Source organism: Phacochoerus africanus, chromosome 8 (genome assembly GCF_016906955.1).
Source record: "Phacochoerus africanus isolate WHEZ1 chromosome 8, ROS_Pafr_v1, whole genome shotgun sequence".
NCBI lineage: Eukaryota > Metazoa > Chordata > Mammalia > Artiodactyla > Suidae > Phacochoerus > Phacochoerus africanus.
Window position 1 is genome coordinate 15,650,185 of NC_062551.1, and position 15,906 is coordinate 15,666,090.

Sequence of the window (15,906 nt, forward strand, 5' to 3'; positions counted from 1 at the left end):
GTCTGGTCACGAGGCCTCTCAAGGGGTAGAGAGGCCAAGGTGGGTGTCAACCCTAGCCACTGCCACCAAGTGCTGAAGGGCAGAGGGGGCCTTCACAGTCTCCTCTTTTCCGCACAGACACGTGCGCTGGCAGGCAATGTTTCTGTCGCCCACAGGGAAGAGGCCACTGGAGGAGTCACTCCATCAGCCTCGGCAAGGAAGGCCCTGCCACCTGCAGAAGGTGACAGGAGACTGGGCTCCGAGGTCCCGCGCTCAGAGAAGAAAAGGATGTTCTTTCCAATGGCTTTTGCGTACAACTTTCCCGTATGTGGACAGGACAGGAGGAAAGGAAGGAAAGAGAAGAGCGTCACTGAACCCGATGATGACAGAGCCCCGGGAACGAAAACCCTAGACAGCAACACCGCCTACACGGGGCTTAGAGTCGGAACAGGCAGGGCTCCCGAAAGGGGCCCAGTAGGGCCCCGAGGTTCCCTTACGCTACGTGAAAGACGTCTGTTCCCAGCTGAAGATTCATATCCTGATCCTTATATCTCAGAGGAGAAACTGGGAATACAGGCAGGGAAACTGGAGGCGATTCCAGGCCACCGCAACAAAGCGAGCATGGAAAGAAGGTGAGTTGGACGCATTCTGCGGTTTCCCAGTGTGTATAAATGTGACATTTACACTACACTGCAGTCCGCTAAGTGTGCAGTAGCTTTATGTGTTTAAAAAAAAAAAAAAGGGAGGCAACTTAATTAAAAAAAAAAGGTTCACTGTCATCTGAGCCTTCAGGAGGTTGTAAAATGTTTGCTGGTGGGGGGTAAGAAACACAGCAAGAATCACCAAAATGTGACACAGAGATAGCACGTGGGCAGACGCGGGTGGGAAAATGGCACCCGGAGACGAGCTCTGTGCATAGACCCCCACAAACCTTTCATTTGCAAAAGGAGATGCTCACTGCGAAGCACCGTCAAATAAGGCAGGCCTGGATTTTATAAAGTCTGTGTTTACAAAAGAGGATGTGGGTGCCCTTCAAAGTCTTAACTCTGCCAGGTCCACGTCCTTTTCCTTAAAGGCATTCTTCTAAGAAGTTTTTAGGAGTCAGTTCCTGGGGGAGAGGAGAGATACATTTTAAGGCACGTTTTCTTCAAGGAGTTGCTATAATAGAACGGAGTGCCTGTTCATGTCCATATGACTGTCACCTAATCATTGTTCCTTTTTGTCACGAGTGATGAGCATAAGCTTAGCTAGGGCGTATGAGTGGAGGAGAAAGCCCTCTGAGGAGGGCGGTGGGTGGGGAGCCCAAAGATGACTCCCGGGCCGAAGACAACACCAAAGGCTTTGGAAACAGAGAAAGGAAGTCTACCATCGAGACTAAAGTTGCTCATACACTTCGGGGAGGGGCGGGGGAACCCTAAGACACATTAAATGAGAGAAACCCAGAAGGCAGTGGTGTAAGAAAGCAATTCCAGAGTGACTGCATAAATAGAAGAATTACATTATCAAACAGGGAACTGTTTGTTCCAGTCCATAGACCCCGGGTGAAATGGCAGCTGTACACTATTTAGTTTGGGGCACCTCATTAATAAAAAGGGAATTCTGAGCAGAGTGAAAGAAAGAATTGAGGGGCGAAAGGGACCGGCTTTAAAAAGTGGAAGAGTCAAACAATGACGTATGCAGAGCTGGCAAAAAAAAAAAAAATTCTTTTCCAAACCCTGAAATAAATAGGTCTGAGTATAGATGGTAGAGGAAGGAAAATCCAGTGAGATGACTTAATAACAGCATAATGGGGAGTGGCAGGATCAAACACAGGCCCAAATGCCCCAGGAGGAACGGGGACCCCTATGGCCCCATGGCACAGCGGTCTCGGAGTTGGGGCCCTGACGTGTCTGGGGGCCCCCGTCCCCAGTTCACATGCAGAGGCATGGGGTCAGGCTCCCAACAGAAGCCCCAGAGATTAAGACTGAACTTGGGCCAAAAGGGGGCATGTGAAATACACATGGGAAGGAACAGCCAGCCTTGCAGTGACCCAGATGAGACAGAATTACACCTGGCACCCCGCACAGTCCTTTGCCAAAGCAACAAGTCCGACTGACTGTGGGGAAGACCGGCCAATCCTCTGTGACAATGCTACTCTAGCAGCAAGGGGACAGCCCCCAGTTTGGGGAGGGGGGGGGGGGGTCCCATCGCCAGGGAATCCGGCTCCATGTGGATGGAAAATCGGGAGCAAAGCTTCAACCAGGTGATGGAGACAGGAGCAGGACTCCCTCCCGGAAGGTCTCAGGAGGGACGTGTCCAGGAGGAAACAAAGCTGACAGGTCACCTGATGCAGCAGAGCCTGCAGAGATTAGGAAACGTCTGCTCTGGCAGAGGGTTAGCCATGAATTAATCATAGGTACCTGGGAAACCAGGGAAAACAAAAGTTGTACAAGAAGGTAAATGAAATTAGAAAACTCTACATGGCTCAGCTGTGATTAATATTTATAGAGTTAGAATAATGAAAACACTGAATATTAATATAACCCCAAATTATTAATCATAATGGAAGATGGAGGGAGGGGAAGATTGGGGGGGGGGGGGCGGGGGGGCGCTGGAGAGTGTGGGTACCGAGTCTGTGCGTGAGCACAGCGTGTGTGTGTGGGGGGGGGGGGTGTGAGTGTGTACGGAGTACGGGGTGTGTGTGGTGTCTGTGAGAGTTTGTGGGCGGGGTGCGTGTGATTAGGTATGAATGTGTGGGTTTGTAAAATGGTATACGACTAAAATCCTCATTTTCCAGAGTAGAAAGCCAGGAAATGATGACTAAAATTGACTAAAAAAAAAAGTAGTCAAAGGCACATAAAGAAATACAGAAGTAAGTTCACTAAAAAAGCAATTAAACTTGAGAGCCGGTGCTCTGAGGGACAGGACTGGGGCGGGGAGGGCAGGCCAATTGTCCCAGGAAGATCCATACAGCCTTTCACCTTTAAAAACCCTAACTGTGAAATTTGACATTAGGATTAAAATCCGCACATGGCCGCTGGGGCTCGACGGCTGCGAGGGTGCTGGAGGCGATGGCCAGATAAAAAGACCCTGAGCCACCAGCCTGGCCAGGTCATTTGCCATCGTGGAGTCAGGAGAAGGAGGCTGGAGGGGAAGTCATGAGCTCGTGTCTACGAGGTGGCACCAGGGAGAAGCCCAGGAAGCTATCTGAAGGCCATGTGCCAATGCCAGGAGCTCAGAGCTTCGAGAGCCTGGCCTCACGCCAGCTGATGTCAGCACACAGGGCAGGCAAGGACCACGAGCCGGCGAGGGGCATGAGGATGCCGCAGAGCAGCAGGAGGACAGGGGAGGAACAGGCCCCGGGAAGGGTGCTTCCAGCAGGGGCTGGGTGGCAATGTCAAAGCCACGGAAAGAAAAAGGCCGGCACGGAGCCATCGGGCTGGGTAAACCCAAGGTCAGCGGTGACCTTCTCAAGGGCAGCATGACGACGGGAGGGAAGAGGCCACAGCAGGCTGACATGGGAGCTGAGAGGACCCACACAAGAGCGTGGAACACAGGATTAAGGGCGCGCCTTTGCTTTACGGGCCCGAAAGAGCAGTCCTGTGCTGCCGAGTTGAGAGAAAGGGATTGGAAGGCTGAAAAACCGACAGACGACAGAGGGGGGGAATGCGGCCCCGGTGGGAAGGAGAGTCGTGGGGGCGGGGGGCAGTACGGGGAAGGCGACTGCGGATGAGAACCAGGACGGCAAGCAGAGCGGGCCGAGTCCCCGCTGGAAGGTCTCGGCTCTCTTTGTGGCATGACGGGCACACCAAGCCAGGAACAGCCGGAGTCGCTCTCCGAAACAACCGCAACGTTTCTCACAAACACTTGCTTCCATCCTCCCTCAAGTTCATCCTTCCAGACCAGACTCGAGGCAACGCCAATCAATCAACTGAATCTACCATGACCCCCCCCCCGCCCCCGGAGGCATCTGGGGAGAGGGGACGCAAGGTCTGCCGGCTTGCGCACAGGGCAGTGGTGTGGGAAGAACAGCGGGGCTAAGTTCCTTCACGAAAATGTAACAGGAAAGCGATGGTGTCTCATGCCTTTCACCTGGGGGGCCGGTCGCAGACACGAGGGCTGGACGCACCACACTGAAGCCAGTGCCCAGTCGACCCCCGCCCCTCCCAGCCTCCCGTGCCCACGAGCCCACTCACCTGGGTCGGTGGAGGGGCACCTGCGGATGGTGAAGATCTGGCCCAGGTCCTCGTCCTCCTCCGGAAGGCCCTTCTGCAGCCGCTGCAGCTTGCGCAGGCTCTCGCCGCGCTGGTGCTTCATGGAGCGCACGTGCTGAATGAGGTTGAGCTTGGCCTTGGTGGAGTAGCTGCACAGGACACAGTGGTAGTAGCAGCTCTCACCCTCCACACCGCTCTCGTGCTGCTGCAGGTGCTGCGAGGGCAAAGGACAGGGACACGCCTTGGGTAAGGTGCTCCAGGCCCACCGTCAGCCCACCCCGCCCTGGCTGCAGCCTGACATGGGTGCCTTGGTGGGCTGCCTGGTTTTGCCAACATGCCCTCCCCCAGCGCTCTCTGGACAGGGGGCAAGCTGTTCTCGCTCCCGCCTCCCCCGAAACATGTCAGGCTGAAAACGTGGATGGATTACACCCTCCTAGTATAAATTATGTGCAGAAGAAACAGACTCACAGACTTTGAAAAAAGTATGGTTACCAAAGGGGACAGGTGCATGGGCAGGGAGGGGGCACAGAGAGCTTGGGATGGGTATCTGCCCACGGTCGTGTAGGGAATGACTGGCCAGCAGAGACCTGCTATATAGCACAGGGAACTCTATCCAATATTCTGTGACAATCCACATGGGGAAAGAATCTGAACGAGAACGGATGTGTGTACACGTGTAACTGAATCACTCTGCTGTACAGCAGAGATTAGCACAATCTTGCACATGGACTGTACTTCAACCTAACTTTAAGACATGAAAAAAGTGCCCTCCTATGGTAATTCAAAATCAGAAGGAAAAAAAACTGGTCTTTCTGGCGCCCTCAGGAAAGGCTCCTCCTTCCAGCCTCTGAAGTGTCCCGCTTTGTTCAGAAACACACACTGAGAACACTCTCTGGCCAACGGTTCAAACCCACCCTGCTGCCTCTTCTATAAATAAGGTTTTATGGGGGGACAGTCACATCTGTTAATCTACGGCTGCTCATGAAAACCAGAGTTCAACAGCTGCAACAGGGACCAACCTGCAAAGCCTAACACAGGAGTATCTGGTCTTCGTGGGAAAAGTTCGCCAGCCCCTGCTTTCGGTGACAGTCTATTTGGTCACCCGACCTGTACACACTTAGGTCAGTACCATAGTGCCAAAGTCACTGTCCGGCCATTTCCCCAGAAAGACGACTCAAGGTTTTGCATTTAGAATGACAGTCTAGGAGTTCCCGTCGTGGCGCAGTGGTTAACAAATCCGACTAGGAACCAAGAGGTTGCGGGTTCGATCTCTGCCCCTTGCTCAGTGGGTTAACGATCCGGCGTTGCCGTGAGCTGTGGTGTAGGTCACAGACGTGGCTCGGATCCTGCGCTGCTCTGGCTCTGGCGTAGGCCGGTGGCTACAGCTCCGATTGGACCCCTATCCTGGGAACCTCCATATGCCGCGGGAGCGGCCCAAGAAAAGGCAAAAAGACAAAAAAAAAAAAACAAAAACAAACAAAAAAAATGACAGTCTAGGAGCAGAACCCAAACGTAAGGTTCCCCCGGATTTAAAAAAAAAAAAAAAAGACAGAAACATTAATTTCTCCGGACTAGTTCCCTGTCAACATCTCAAAGTCCTCTGGCTTAGGGTTCAGAGGGTCCAAATGACACTGTGCTGTGTTTGTGTCAAGATAGTTCGGACTCCAGAACGTGGCGGTCCAAGAGGAAGAGGCAGCAGGAAGCAGGCACACACAGGAATCAAGTTCGGGGCACAGAGTGGAGAAGAATTAAAGATCATCCAGGCACAGCGTTCACATCCGTTCGGGGCCTCCTGGAGAACATGCTGAGAAGGACGGACCCTCTTCACTAACAAGCAGGGAACTGGCACGCTCCTGGTAGAGGAAGGCAGGCCCCTTCGTCTCAAACGACTCATGTGAAAACGTAGAGGGAATTTTTCTACTGGGTGCACAGAAAGCTGGAGAAACAATTCCCGAATGCTGAAGTGGCTCACCCGAGGTGACCCGGCCAGTTACTGCGAGAGCGAGAACTAGAACCTGGGCCTCACAGCCCCCAGCATCCTTTTGGAGGAGGAAACGCAGAGCAGGTGTTCCAAGCGCTCACGTTACGACCTCTTTCCTGCCTCCTCCCTGCCCTCCCGGGGTGCTTTCACCCAGCGCTACACACACCAGGGGGCCCTCCCAGCAGACGGCATGGCTCTGAGGCTCGTGCTCACAGGCACGCCTTCTACGTTCACTGCAAAAGGGGGAACATTCCAGAAGCAGTGGCCCTCACGGGAAGAGGAAATGGACCAACAGAATGCTGTAGGAAAACGAGCGTGGGAAAGAAGGGTCCAGGACCTCAATCGTGTGAACTGGCTCCACTGCTCCGCAATAACTTTTGCTCCGGGGTCGACCTGCAAGGAACCACATGAAGGGCCTCATGGGTCCAAAAGCGAACAACCTCTTTGTTCCCTGAGACGGGTGGCTGAACACACTTGCGCGCAGAGTCCTGGAACACAACATTCCCGCTAGGAAGAGCGGTCCTAGGGCACGTGCGACCACGGAGAGCTGAGAGATGCAGCAAGCTCAGCGTTGTCAAATGACCACTGAAAACCACAAGCTCCTTGTCTTGAGACACCTTGGAACCGATACATTTTTTTTTTAACGGTTTATCTTCCATGGGCCGCATCTGACATGGGGCTCCTGGCAGAGCATTTCAGGAGGATGGAAAGCAGCAGAGCAATGCTTTCGGCAGGCTGCAAGCCTGGGCAGAAGGAGGGTCTGGTGGCACGATGGAGACAGAAAGGATGAGCTTGTCCCCGTGCCTTCTTTGGTGCTTCGCCACCAGGACCCCACCCCCGGCCCCCGCCAAGCCAAAAACCAGACCAGGATATTCCTGGGAGCAAAAGTTTTGCTTGGAAAAGAGGAACAGGAAACTTGTCCAGCAGCCAGGCACTGCCGTCTTGGATCGCTAAGACCAAAAGAATGACACTTATTAAAGTTTCAACAAAATCCGACAGAAGGAAAGATAACAAGGAAAATAACCACGGAACCCAAAGCAATCAGGTTCTACTGAGGGATTTGGGGGGGGCGGTAGCATAAACTGTAAAATCAGAGTAAGAGCCACTAAAGCCTAAAGCCCACATCCCATTACTTTCCCATGATACAGGATTTCCTTGCAATACGGCTCTGAATCTTAAACATAAAATTTTAATGTGAATGTGAGGGTATTTTTCCAAACGGCTGGGTTTTCCAATCTCCAGGCCAAAAGGGAGGCTATCTTGGCCAAAATGAGTTGGACAGGCGCGGAGATGACAGATGATGGCTTTTGTCCTCAAATCCAGATTCTTGGGAGATAGGAGTGTATAAATCCTGAACTGAGAAAAAATGTACTGGGGACCTGAGTTTAAAAAATAACTGATCTACTGATGTTGTCCCCCAGCCATTCTACCCCTGAACTCGTGGTGGTCAGTGGCATTGTCTTCTGCCATCAGGAAGTCTTTTGTCTGACGTCTGAGAACCATTTTGGAAGGGAAACAGGCACACGTTACAAACGGCAGAGAAGAGAAGAAGAAGAAATGTGGACACAGAGCCGCGGCCTCTCTCCCTGATCCTGGTAGAGGGAACACTGAGGCTTCCCTCTTAGAGACTTGCACGGAAGCTTAATTCAAAATTCCAAGCTTACTTATTCTCCAACGCGCGTGCGCCCGCGCGTGCGCACACACACCCACGCCATGATACACTATTTCTTGGTTTCTAAGGAGAACCTGCTTATAGCCCCACCCAAACTCGCAGCCACAGCTAGCGTCTCCTGAGGTCTACCTGCTTGCGACAGCCTCGGCTCTCACCACATTTTATAAACTCTCGCTGGGTGATTCTCAGGCTGTCCAATCTGGAGCAGAGCTAGCAGCAGGGTCCTGACTTGCGTGACCTTCTCCACACCATCTGGTCACTTCCCAGGCCTGGAGTGGGTCAGCGCCCTGACCGTGTCGGCCAGGCACCCTCTGCCTCCCGGGAGGCACTGGCCCCATCCCCAGAATCCCACCCTCGGAACCGGCCAAATAAGCAGCTGCAGGAGGGGTGGGGCTGGAGAGGCGGAGAAGGGCCGCACAGGCCAAGGGAGGACACGCTTTCCCTGCAGAAGATGAGAGTCGATGTTTTCATTTGGAGAAGGAAGGAGAATGATTTGTTCCTGACCCAGCTAATTAGAATACCCTCAATTGGGATCACAATGTATTTAATTAAATTCACTGTAATATATGAAGAATCCACCAAGGCACAAATCCCAGCGGAACACTCAGTGAAGGGGCTGCCTCCGTTCAGAGATCTTGCTCTCCTCGGCAGGCAGGAGATTCTTCTCCCACGCAGATCCCAGATGCCCCCCAACCTCTCCCCCTCCATCCCGGAGCTCTCCCATCCTTGCGGAGGGGGATCCAGGTCCTGTGTGGCTTTTTCCATTTTTCCTTACCCTGCACTCAAGATTCTTAACTGCTCACCTCTATCAAATCCGGTATGTAGTTTAAAAACAAAACAGGGAGTTCCCATCAGGACTCAATGGTTAACGAACCCGACTAGTATCCAAAAGGACGCAGGTTCGATCCCTGGCCTCCTTCAGTGGGTTAAGGATCTGGCATTGCCCGTGAGCTGTGGTGTGGGTCACAGACGTGCCTTGGATTTGGCGTTGCTGTGGCTCTGGCAGAGGCCAGCAGCTACAGCTCCAATTCGACCCCTAGCCTGGGAACCTCCAAACACTGCATGTATGGCCCGTAAATGACAAAAGACAAAAAAAGCAAAGCAACAAAACAGACCAGCAACTTCAAGTGTGCTCAGTGTGTCGTAAGGTATGTGTGCCACATGGGGACCCAAAGAAAACTGGCCACTGAGCCCATCAGACGGGGTTTGGTTTTGGTTCAATTCTACAACACGGAAGACACTATAAAACACACGCGCCCCACACAGAATGTGTCCTACCCGAGGGCCTTAGCCTGCAGGTGATAAGGCAGGGATGCTGGAGACCAAGGGACGTAAGAAGGATGCCCCTGTGGCATGAGTACCAGTGTGAGAATACACCTTCCAGCTGGACCAATGGAAATCCCGGTTTGCTCAAGAAAAATGAGCACCTATCCACCCACGACCATGAAGACAAAGGATCAACGAGAACATTAAGAAAGGGGGATGGAGTTCCCGTCGTGGCGCAGTGGTTAACGAATCCGACTAAGAACCATGAGGTTGTGGGTTCAGTCCCTGCCCTTGCTCAGTGGGTTAAGGATCTGGTGTTGCCGTGAGCTGTGGTGTAGGTTGCAGACGCGGCTCGGATCCCGCGTTGCTGTGGCTCTGGCATAGGCTGGTGGCTACAGCTCCGATTCGACCCCTAGCCTGGGAACCTCCATATGCCGCGGAAGCGGCCCAAAGAAATAGCAAAAGGACAAAAAAAAAAAAAAAGAAAGAAAAGAAAAGAAAGAAAGAAAGGGGGATGGACGGAGCTCAAGGACAGTGGCCTCGAGGTCCAATCCAACTCGCTCGGGCCGGGCAGCCTCTCCTCTAACCTTGAACCACCAAGGGTTTCCTTGATGGTTCCAATCTCAAGGGCTGGTTTAAAAAGGGCCTGCAAAACACGGGGTCAGAGGAACTGCAAGTTAAGAGTCGTTTCCATGTCTACACTTGGCCAGAGGATTTACTTCCCAAAAGCTCAAAGAGGTACGATGACCTACAAGAAGGGAACCAGTACCCAGCCTGCCTCGTAAACAGAAGCAGAGAAAAGAGCCCAGACTCAACCTTCTCCAAATTACCACCATGTGGCAGAAAACAGACCGTCCTCACGGCGAGCGGGTAGAAATGGGACCTGCACACCTTGTGCTGGAAATGAGTGGGGAAGGGCTTCCCTCCCACGGGTCAGAGACTTCTCCCGTCCATCGGTCTGGTCTCGTCAGAATGGCTTCTATCTGGTAACACTTGTCCCACCTCAAGGTTGAGCTGGAAGGCCACGGTCCTGTGCCCCCGACGTGGAGACAGCCAGGTCCCACATCTTCCCTTCTGGGTCTGGTTCCAGGGGAAGAACTTTGCTAAAGAAAAGACCTCAACACAACAAGAGGCCCCTCGGATAATGAGCCAGGCCCGGACGGCTGAGTGCAAAAAGCAAATGAATAATTAAAACAACAAGGCGAGGCGAGGAGCCAGCCTGAGTTCCTTCGTGGGATTCCACCCCCATTGCTATGTTGGGCTCGTCCAGCCCGGCCGAAGACTGAAAGTCAAAGAGACCAAAAGAGGGCCCTTGTTAGAAAAGAATTCATTGCGAAAATCAAAAAAATGTGTTCCTGTTACTTGTTTCCCAGGAAAACGAACCAACTTCTGTCAGAGGACATTGATTTCTATAAATCTGGAGGGGCCCCGGCCCCCTCCTCCTCCCCAACAATAGGAAACTTCTAACATCTGGTTTTTCATGCATGGAATGCAAAATATTGATCAGGTTTTGTCAAAGCCTCCCTTTTAAAGTAGAAAGAGACAAAGTATACTCTCTCTCTCTCTCTCTCTCTCTCTCTCACACACACACACACACACACACACACACACACACACACACACACACACACGGAAACCCACAGGATTCTTAAATGAAGCTTCCTCAGAGAATAACACCTGTTAGGGGAACGCACATATGCCCACCCCTCTCGTCACACGTGGATTCACCATCCCAAGAGCAAATCAAACAGGGATGCTCCCTGATGAGGTCAAGCAGCTCCCAGACACCCCTCTGAGCAAGAGGGCTACCCCGGGGACACCAGACACATCTGACGCCTTAGAGAAGCCCTGTGTACAGAAAGGCCCCCAACACACCTGTCGGGCTCGGCCATGCATCTCCACGCTGGCAGGTGGATGGGCGTCTGGAGCAAAAAACAAAGGCCCCCAGTGCAAGAGGCTGCTGTCGCATTAGGCCTCAGGAGGGGAAACGCTGCTAACCACAGCAAGCTGGGGACTCGGGGTGAGGACCAGAAAAATCTCACCGACACCTCCAGTGAGAAGGAACTGGATGAAGGGGGTCCAGAGTTATTGTGCTAATTACCCACTATGATGAAATAAGGAAGAATCAAGTGAGGGAGAATTCACCATCATACCCAGGGAACAGCATCTACTGCTGGGGAAGCACCTTCACACACTCAGTCTTCTCATTCCAGCCCAAGGTGGGCAGCATTTAGCTCCTGTCCTTGAAGAACCTCAGAAGGGTCAGGTGACTCTCTCTTCCTGAGGTCTCCCAGCACGTGGAAGAAACAGGCCTGGAACTTGGGACTGGAGGCTGGGTCCATGGCCGCCCAGCTACGCTGCACTGGCTGCTGGGAGTTCTGGAATATGAGACTCCTAGACCCAGGCGTACACCTGAAATGCCTCAAAAAATTGGTTCAGGTATAATGCAACCCAGAAGAGGGGCGGTTAATTTTTTAATCAGGGGTTGTGCGGCAGTTCCAAATTTAAGGCCGTGTTCTTAGGAAAGCTTCCGGAAGGTCAACCTAAATATATATGTATTTTCTGTTTAATGTTGGCTTTTCACCCACTCATGCCCTCATCTTCGGCACATGCTAATTTAGTCCTATTTCACCGCAGGAGCCCGGCAGACAGCGTAAGATATAAGCCCCAACCACGATTTACAAGAGAAAGTGAAAGGAAGTAAAAATGGTCCCTTAGATCCATCCATTTGTGCTGCTCTGACCTACTTTCTGGTTTCTAGGCCAGACTCCTCGTGCCCTGGAACAAGCCACGACTGTTCGCTCCCAGTATCCAAGCTCCAAGGCCAGAGTCAAGACTTTGCAACCCTGCATCGCCTCGCTTGTGTGAATGACACTTCCTCCTTCATAAGTCTCAAGATGAGTGTTCCTTGAGAGACGTATAGTCAGTCCCAGAAGGAAAAAAAAAAAAAAAAGCATAAACCTGCAACCATCTATAGGCTGTACCTGCCTTGGCTTGAAATCTTCTCTAGAAAAACGCACGTGTAGACGCCTGAGGAGTGCTGATGCCATCCTATTAATAGACTTCATTTCCCTCTGTTGGGAAAAGTGCAGAAGGGGGAGTGGCCTAACTCTCCCCGGAGGGGACGCACGTGGGGGTGTGCAGAGGCCCTCCCCAAGCAAGGGGCCCATCAGAGCATGAGGTCTCAAGAGAAATAAGGGCTCGTTTCCACGATGGGCAAGGCATCGATGTGGGGCTCGGAAGCCAAGGGAAGCATTTGGTGGGGAAAACAACCAGGTGGGTCCCACGAGGCTGACCTCCAACTGGCCGCCCTCCAGGAACTACCCAAAGCTGCTCGGGTCAGCAGGAGAGGCCCCGCACGAGGACAAGGCCCTGGCAACAGTGACTTTCCTCACTCGTTAGGCTGCCTCCTTCCCTGGTGAGACTTCCCAGCTCTCGCAGGTCTGATCCCACCTACCGAACGAAGGCTGCCATAGCCATGCTGCCCAAACGGTCCTCACTGAAGTCTGTGTCACACTGCTGCCATCGTGGTGGCTTAAGGTACATGCTGGATTAAGGCAGGCCAGGGGGACACTCTCGCCCTTTGGGCAAGTTATGCACACTGGCTGGGCCTCAGTTTCCCCGTCTCTGCAATGCTGGGACGAGAACAGAACCTCCTCACAGCACCGCTGGAGGAGTCAATGGGCCACTCAATACAGTGCCCGATGTATGGGTCACCTCCCTAATGAATGCGGCTACTACTGTAACTATCATGATTTTTCAAATGGGTTAAGCTTTGGGATTAGGAATAGAAATGGCTACTGAATTTATCTATTTGACGTTTCCCTCCTTCTGACCAGTCTATGCTGCCCCCTCCCTAGGAACCGCCACCACAAACCATCCCCAAGCCCCAAAGAGGAATCCCCAGTTGGCAGGAAGGAAACAGTGCTGTAGAGAAAGCATGAAACAGAGTGGCTACTGCACACACACAGGGCTGACTTCTTCCTTACAGGAGGTGCTTAAATTTTACATTAAGTCACTTGCCCAAAGTCATGCTGCAGGTGCAGGCAGAGCTGGGATCCACACCCCAGGCCCACGTCCTTGGCACAGAACCTTATCTGTTGACTGGATCTCTTAGCTCATCAAGTACCAACATAATGAAAACCTGAAACCATGTGCCTTATCGTGTCTGGAACACCCCGGGTGAGCACCAGGAAAGGAGAATGTAGCTGAAATGGCTTGGAGACACGCGCCTGGTTCCCTAAACCCACTCTGAAGGATTTGCTTATTTGCAGGGCCAGTCCCGTGACAGTCCACACGGCAGAAGAGAACACCTGCCTGGTGGTCCAAACAGGTGCGTTACTTCATCTGTAAAATGCAGCTGTTTATGCTTGCCTTGCCTTCCTGGGAGGCAATTTTTAAAACCACATGAGCAAACAAACGTGAAACTCATTCAGAAGATGTGGAACACCACCTGACTATTTGGCACAGTCACTGTCTCTCTACCTGGAGCCCAGATTTTGCTTCCTCACTTCTGATTGGCAGGTGCAACACCACGGGCCTGGCTGGTAATGATGCACATGGTTCTAGCTCAGTGGTTCTCTAACTGAAGCAATCATCAGAAGCCCCCGCCCAACAGGGGGGCACGTCATGCTATACACAGTGTCAGGCCCACCCCAGGGCTTTCTGATTCACCTGGTCCAGGATGGGGCCCAAGATTGTGCATTTCTCACCATCTCCCCAGGGTGGGAGGGGCGTTGATGTTTCCCGTCTGGTTTCACACTCTGAGAACAGTCAACCACTTTGGACAGCGAGTGCCACGGAAAAGAGACCCACGTCTGAATACATGGAGATGTTCTCCTGTAAGAAGGGAAATTTCCAAGGCCTAAAATCTGCACCACCCACCTTTTCCCAAAGAGTATTTCAGATCCGAGCCATCCGCATTCGATAAATCATGCGGTGCCTGCACAGAGGGATTCACCTCCTTAATGAAAGAGTCACACGGAAGCAGCTGCCTGCTACTGGCCTGCTCCAGATACTTCATAAAAGTCGGAATTGGCTCTATTCATCTTCCTCTCCCCTTTCACACCTGCAGTCTAAATTTTCCCAGGGCTGTGGCTGCAAGCGTGACTTTTGATGGCGAGGCATGAGGCATCACTTTTTCCTCGAGGCCTGGCACCCCGCTGAGCGCACCTGTCCAGATGTCTTGCTGGAACTGAGCCCACGGGAGAGTTTCAACCAAATGGGAGAAAAATAAAATGCTCTTTAAAATTCCTCCTGTGCTCTTGCACTTTCTGGTTGCTGCTGCTGAGAGCATGAATTTGGCGCTCAAACCTGGAGGCTTCTCCTCTCAAGCTCCCACAATCTGCTGACAAATTACCCTCATCGCCTTCATTACGAGAGAAGACAGGCGGGGGGAGTGAGGGCGCACAGGGCTCATTTCTTCCTTGTAGGAGGGGCTTCGTGTTTTTATTTCATGTTCCCGCCTTGAAACAGAAAATGGGTAAGTGACTGGACAGGAGAGAAAACTTCCCTCTCAACGGTTTAAATGCCTTTGATGTCACGCATTCTGGCTGCTAAGACATGCCATCCTTTCTCCTTAAGTTCTGTGGATCCTGTTGAAGGTTGACGAAGATACGTGACCCTTGAGGAAGGGGGACGAGGGCCTGAGAGATTGAAAAGAGAAAAATGCCTCTTTGAGGAAGCAGAGCCGAGAGGCCAGGAGAGGGCTGGCTCCAGAGCAGACAGCCACGTGGCAAGAGGGGACACAGGTTTGCAAAAGATAACAGGGCTAGTTTCTCTGCCCTGCTTTCAGGTCCCCCCCGCGTCCCCCCCCCCAATAAATAACCTAAACACCCTCTGCCCTGAGTTTTGCTCTCCACCCCCCCCCACCCCTTTTAAGTCTCATTAAAAGCCGATACGGTTCGGCCTCAAGATGGAGAGCTCAGCATGGATTTTACTGAACGTTAAATCAACCAGCAAGCGTAGCCAGCAAACTCTGTGGCACTTTAACTTTAAATAATGCAATAATTATTGAATTTCCTTTTTATAACTGAAGTGCTGGAATGTAAACAATGGGGCTGTAATTGCAGGAAGGGGGATCAATAGAGGCAATCGTTTTCAGCCATGTTAATTGTAAATACAATTGCTCCAAGATGTCAGACTTGTTCTTCTTGCTCCCAGAATCATCCTAACGGATGACAGAGTCCAACTTTCCCATTACAGCTGTTCGTTCCTTTAAGAGGTTCTCAATCAGGTCTGATCAATCTGTCAAGATAATGCATGGAGTAAGTAAGACTCTTCCAAACACAGGCTCCCAATCAATAGCCCGGACCAGCTTAATGAGGTGGGGCTAAGGCCCAGAGGGAGGCAGAGGCCCCCAGCTTGCGCCTAGGTTTGGCAGGCCGGCTTCCTCGCATGGCCCTGATAAACAGATCAGCCCTTAATGAGGACATTAGTTATGCATGCTTCAGCAAGCAGCAAGGCACCCGTCCCCTGGGACAGACGGACAGAAAACAAAATAGATTAACAGAAAACAATGTGGGGCCAAATTAGGTCTAACTGAAGACTCTTCCCTCCTTCTCCTGCTTTCCTTAATTGTCCAGCAGAGTGGAGGACATCCGTCAAACATTCCTATGGGCATGAGCTCAAGGCCTGGGAGCACCGGGCGAGCTGGCGGGGCTCTGGGTGTCTGCAGGCCTCCCCGGGGCCATCGTTATTAGCACCCTCATCTGCTCGACACCGTTTCCAGACCATAAAATGGGCCTCTCCCAGAAGGACAGAGGAAGACCACGCTGGATCTTGAGGTCCGACGGCCACTTGATGGGGGGCGGGGG

At 52.3% G+C, this 15,906-nt stretch overlaps 1 protein-coding gene across 1 annotated transcript in view; it reads right to left on the reverse strand.

Moving 5' to 3' along the window:
- The window catches only part of ZFHX3 (zinc finger homeobox 3), a 248,141-nt gene that overhangs the window by 99,800 nt on the left and 132,435 nt on the right, over positions 1–15,906 (reverse strand). The window contains exon 4 of the mRNA XM_047792856.1: positions 4,155–4,386. Within this exon, the coding sequence (XP_047648812.1) occupies positions 4,155–4,386 (232 nt within the window). The remainder of the gene's footprint in view (positions 1–4,154; positions 4,387–15,906) is intronic.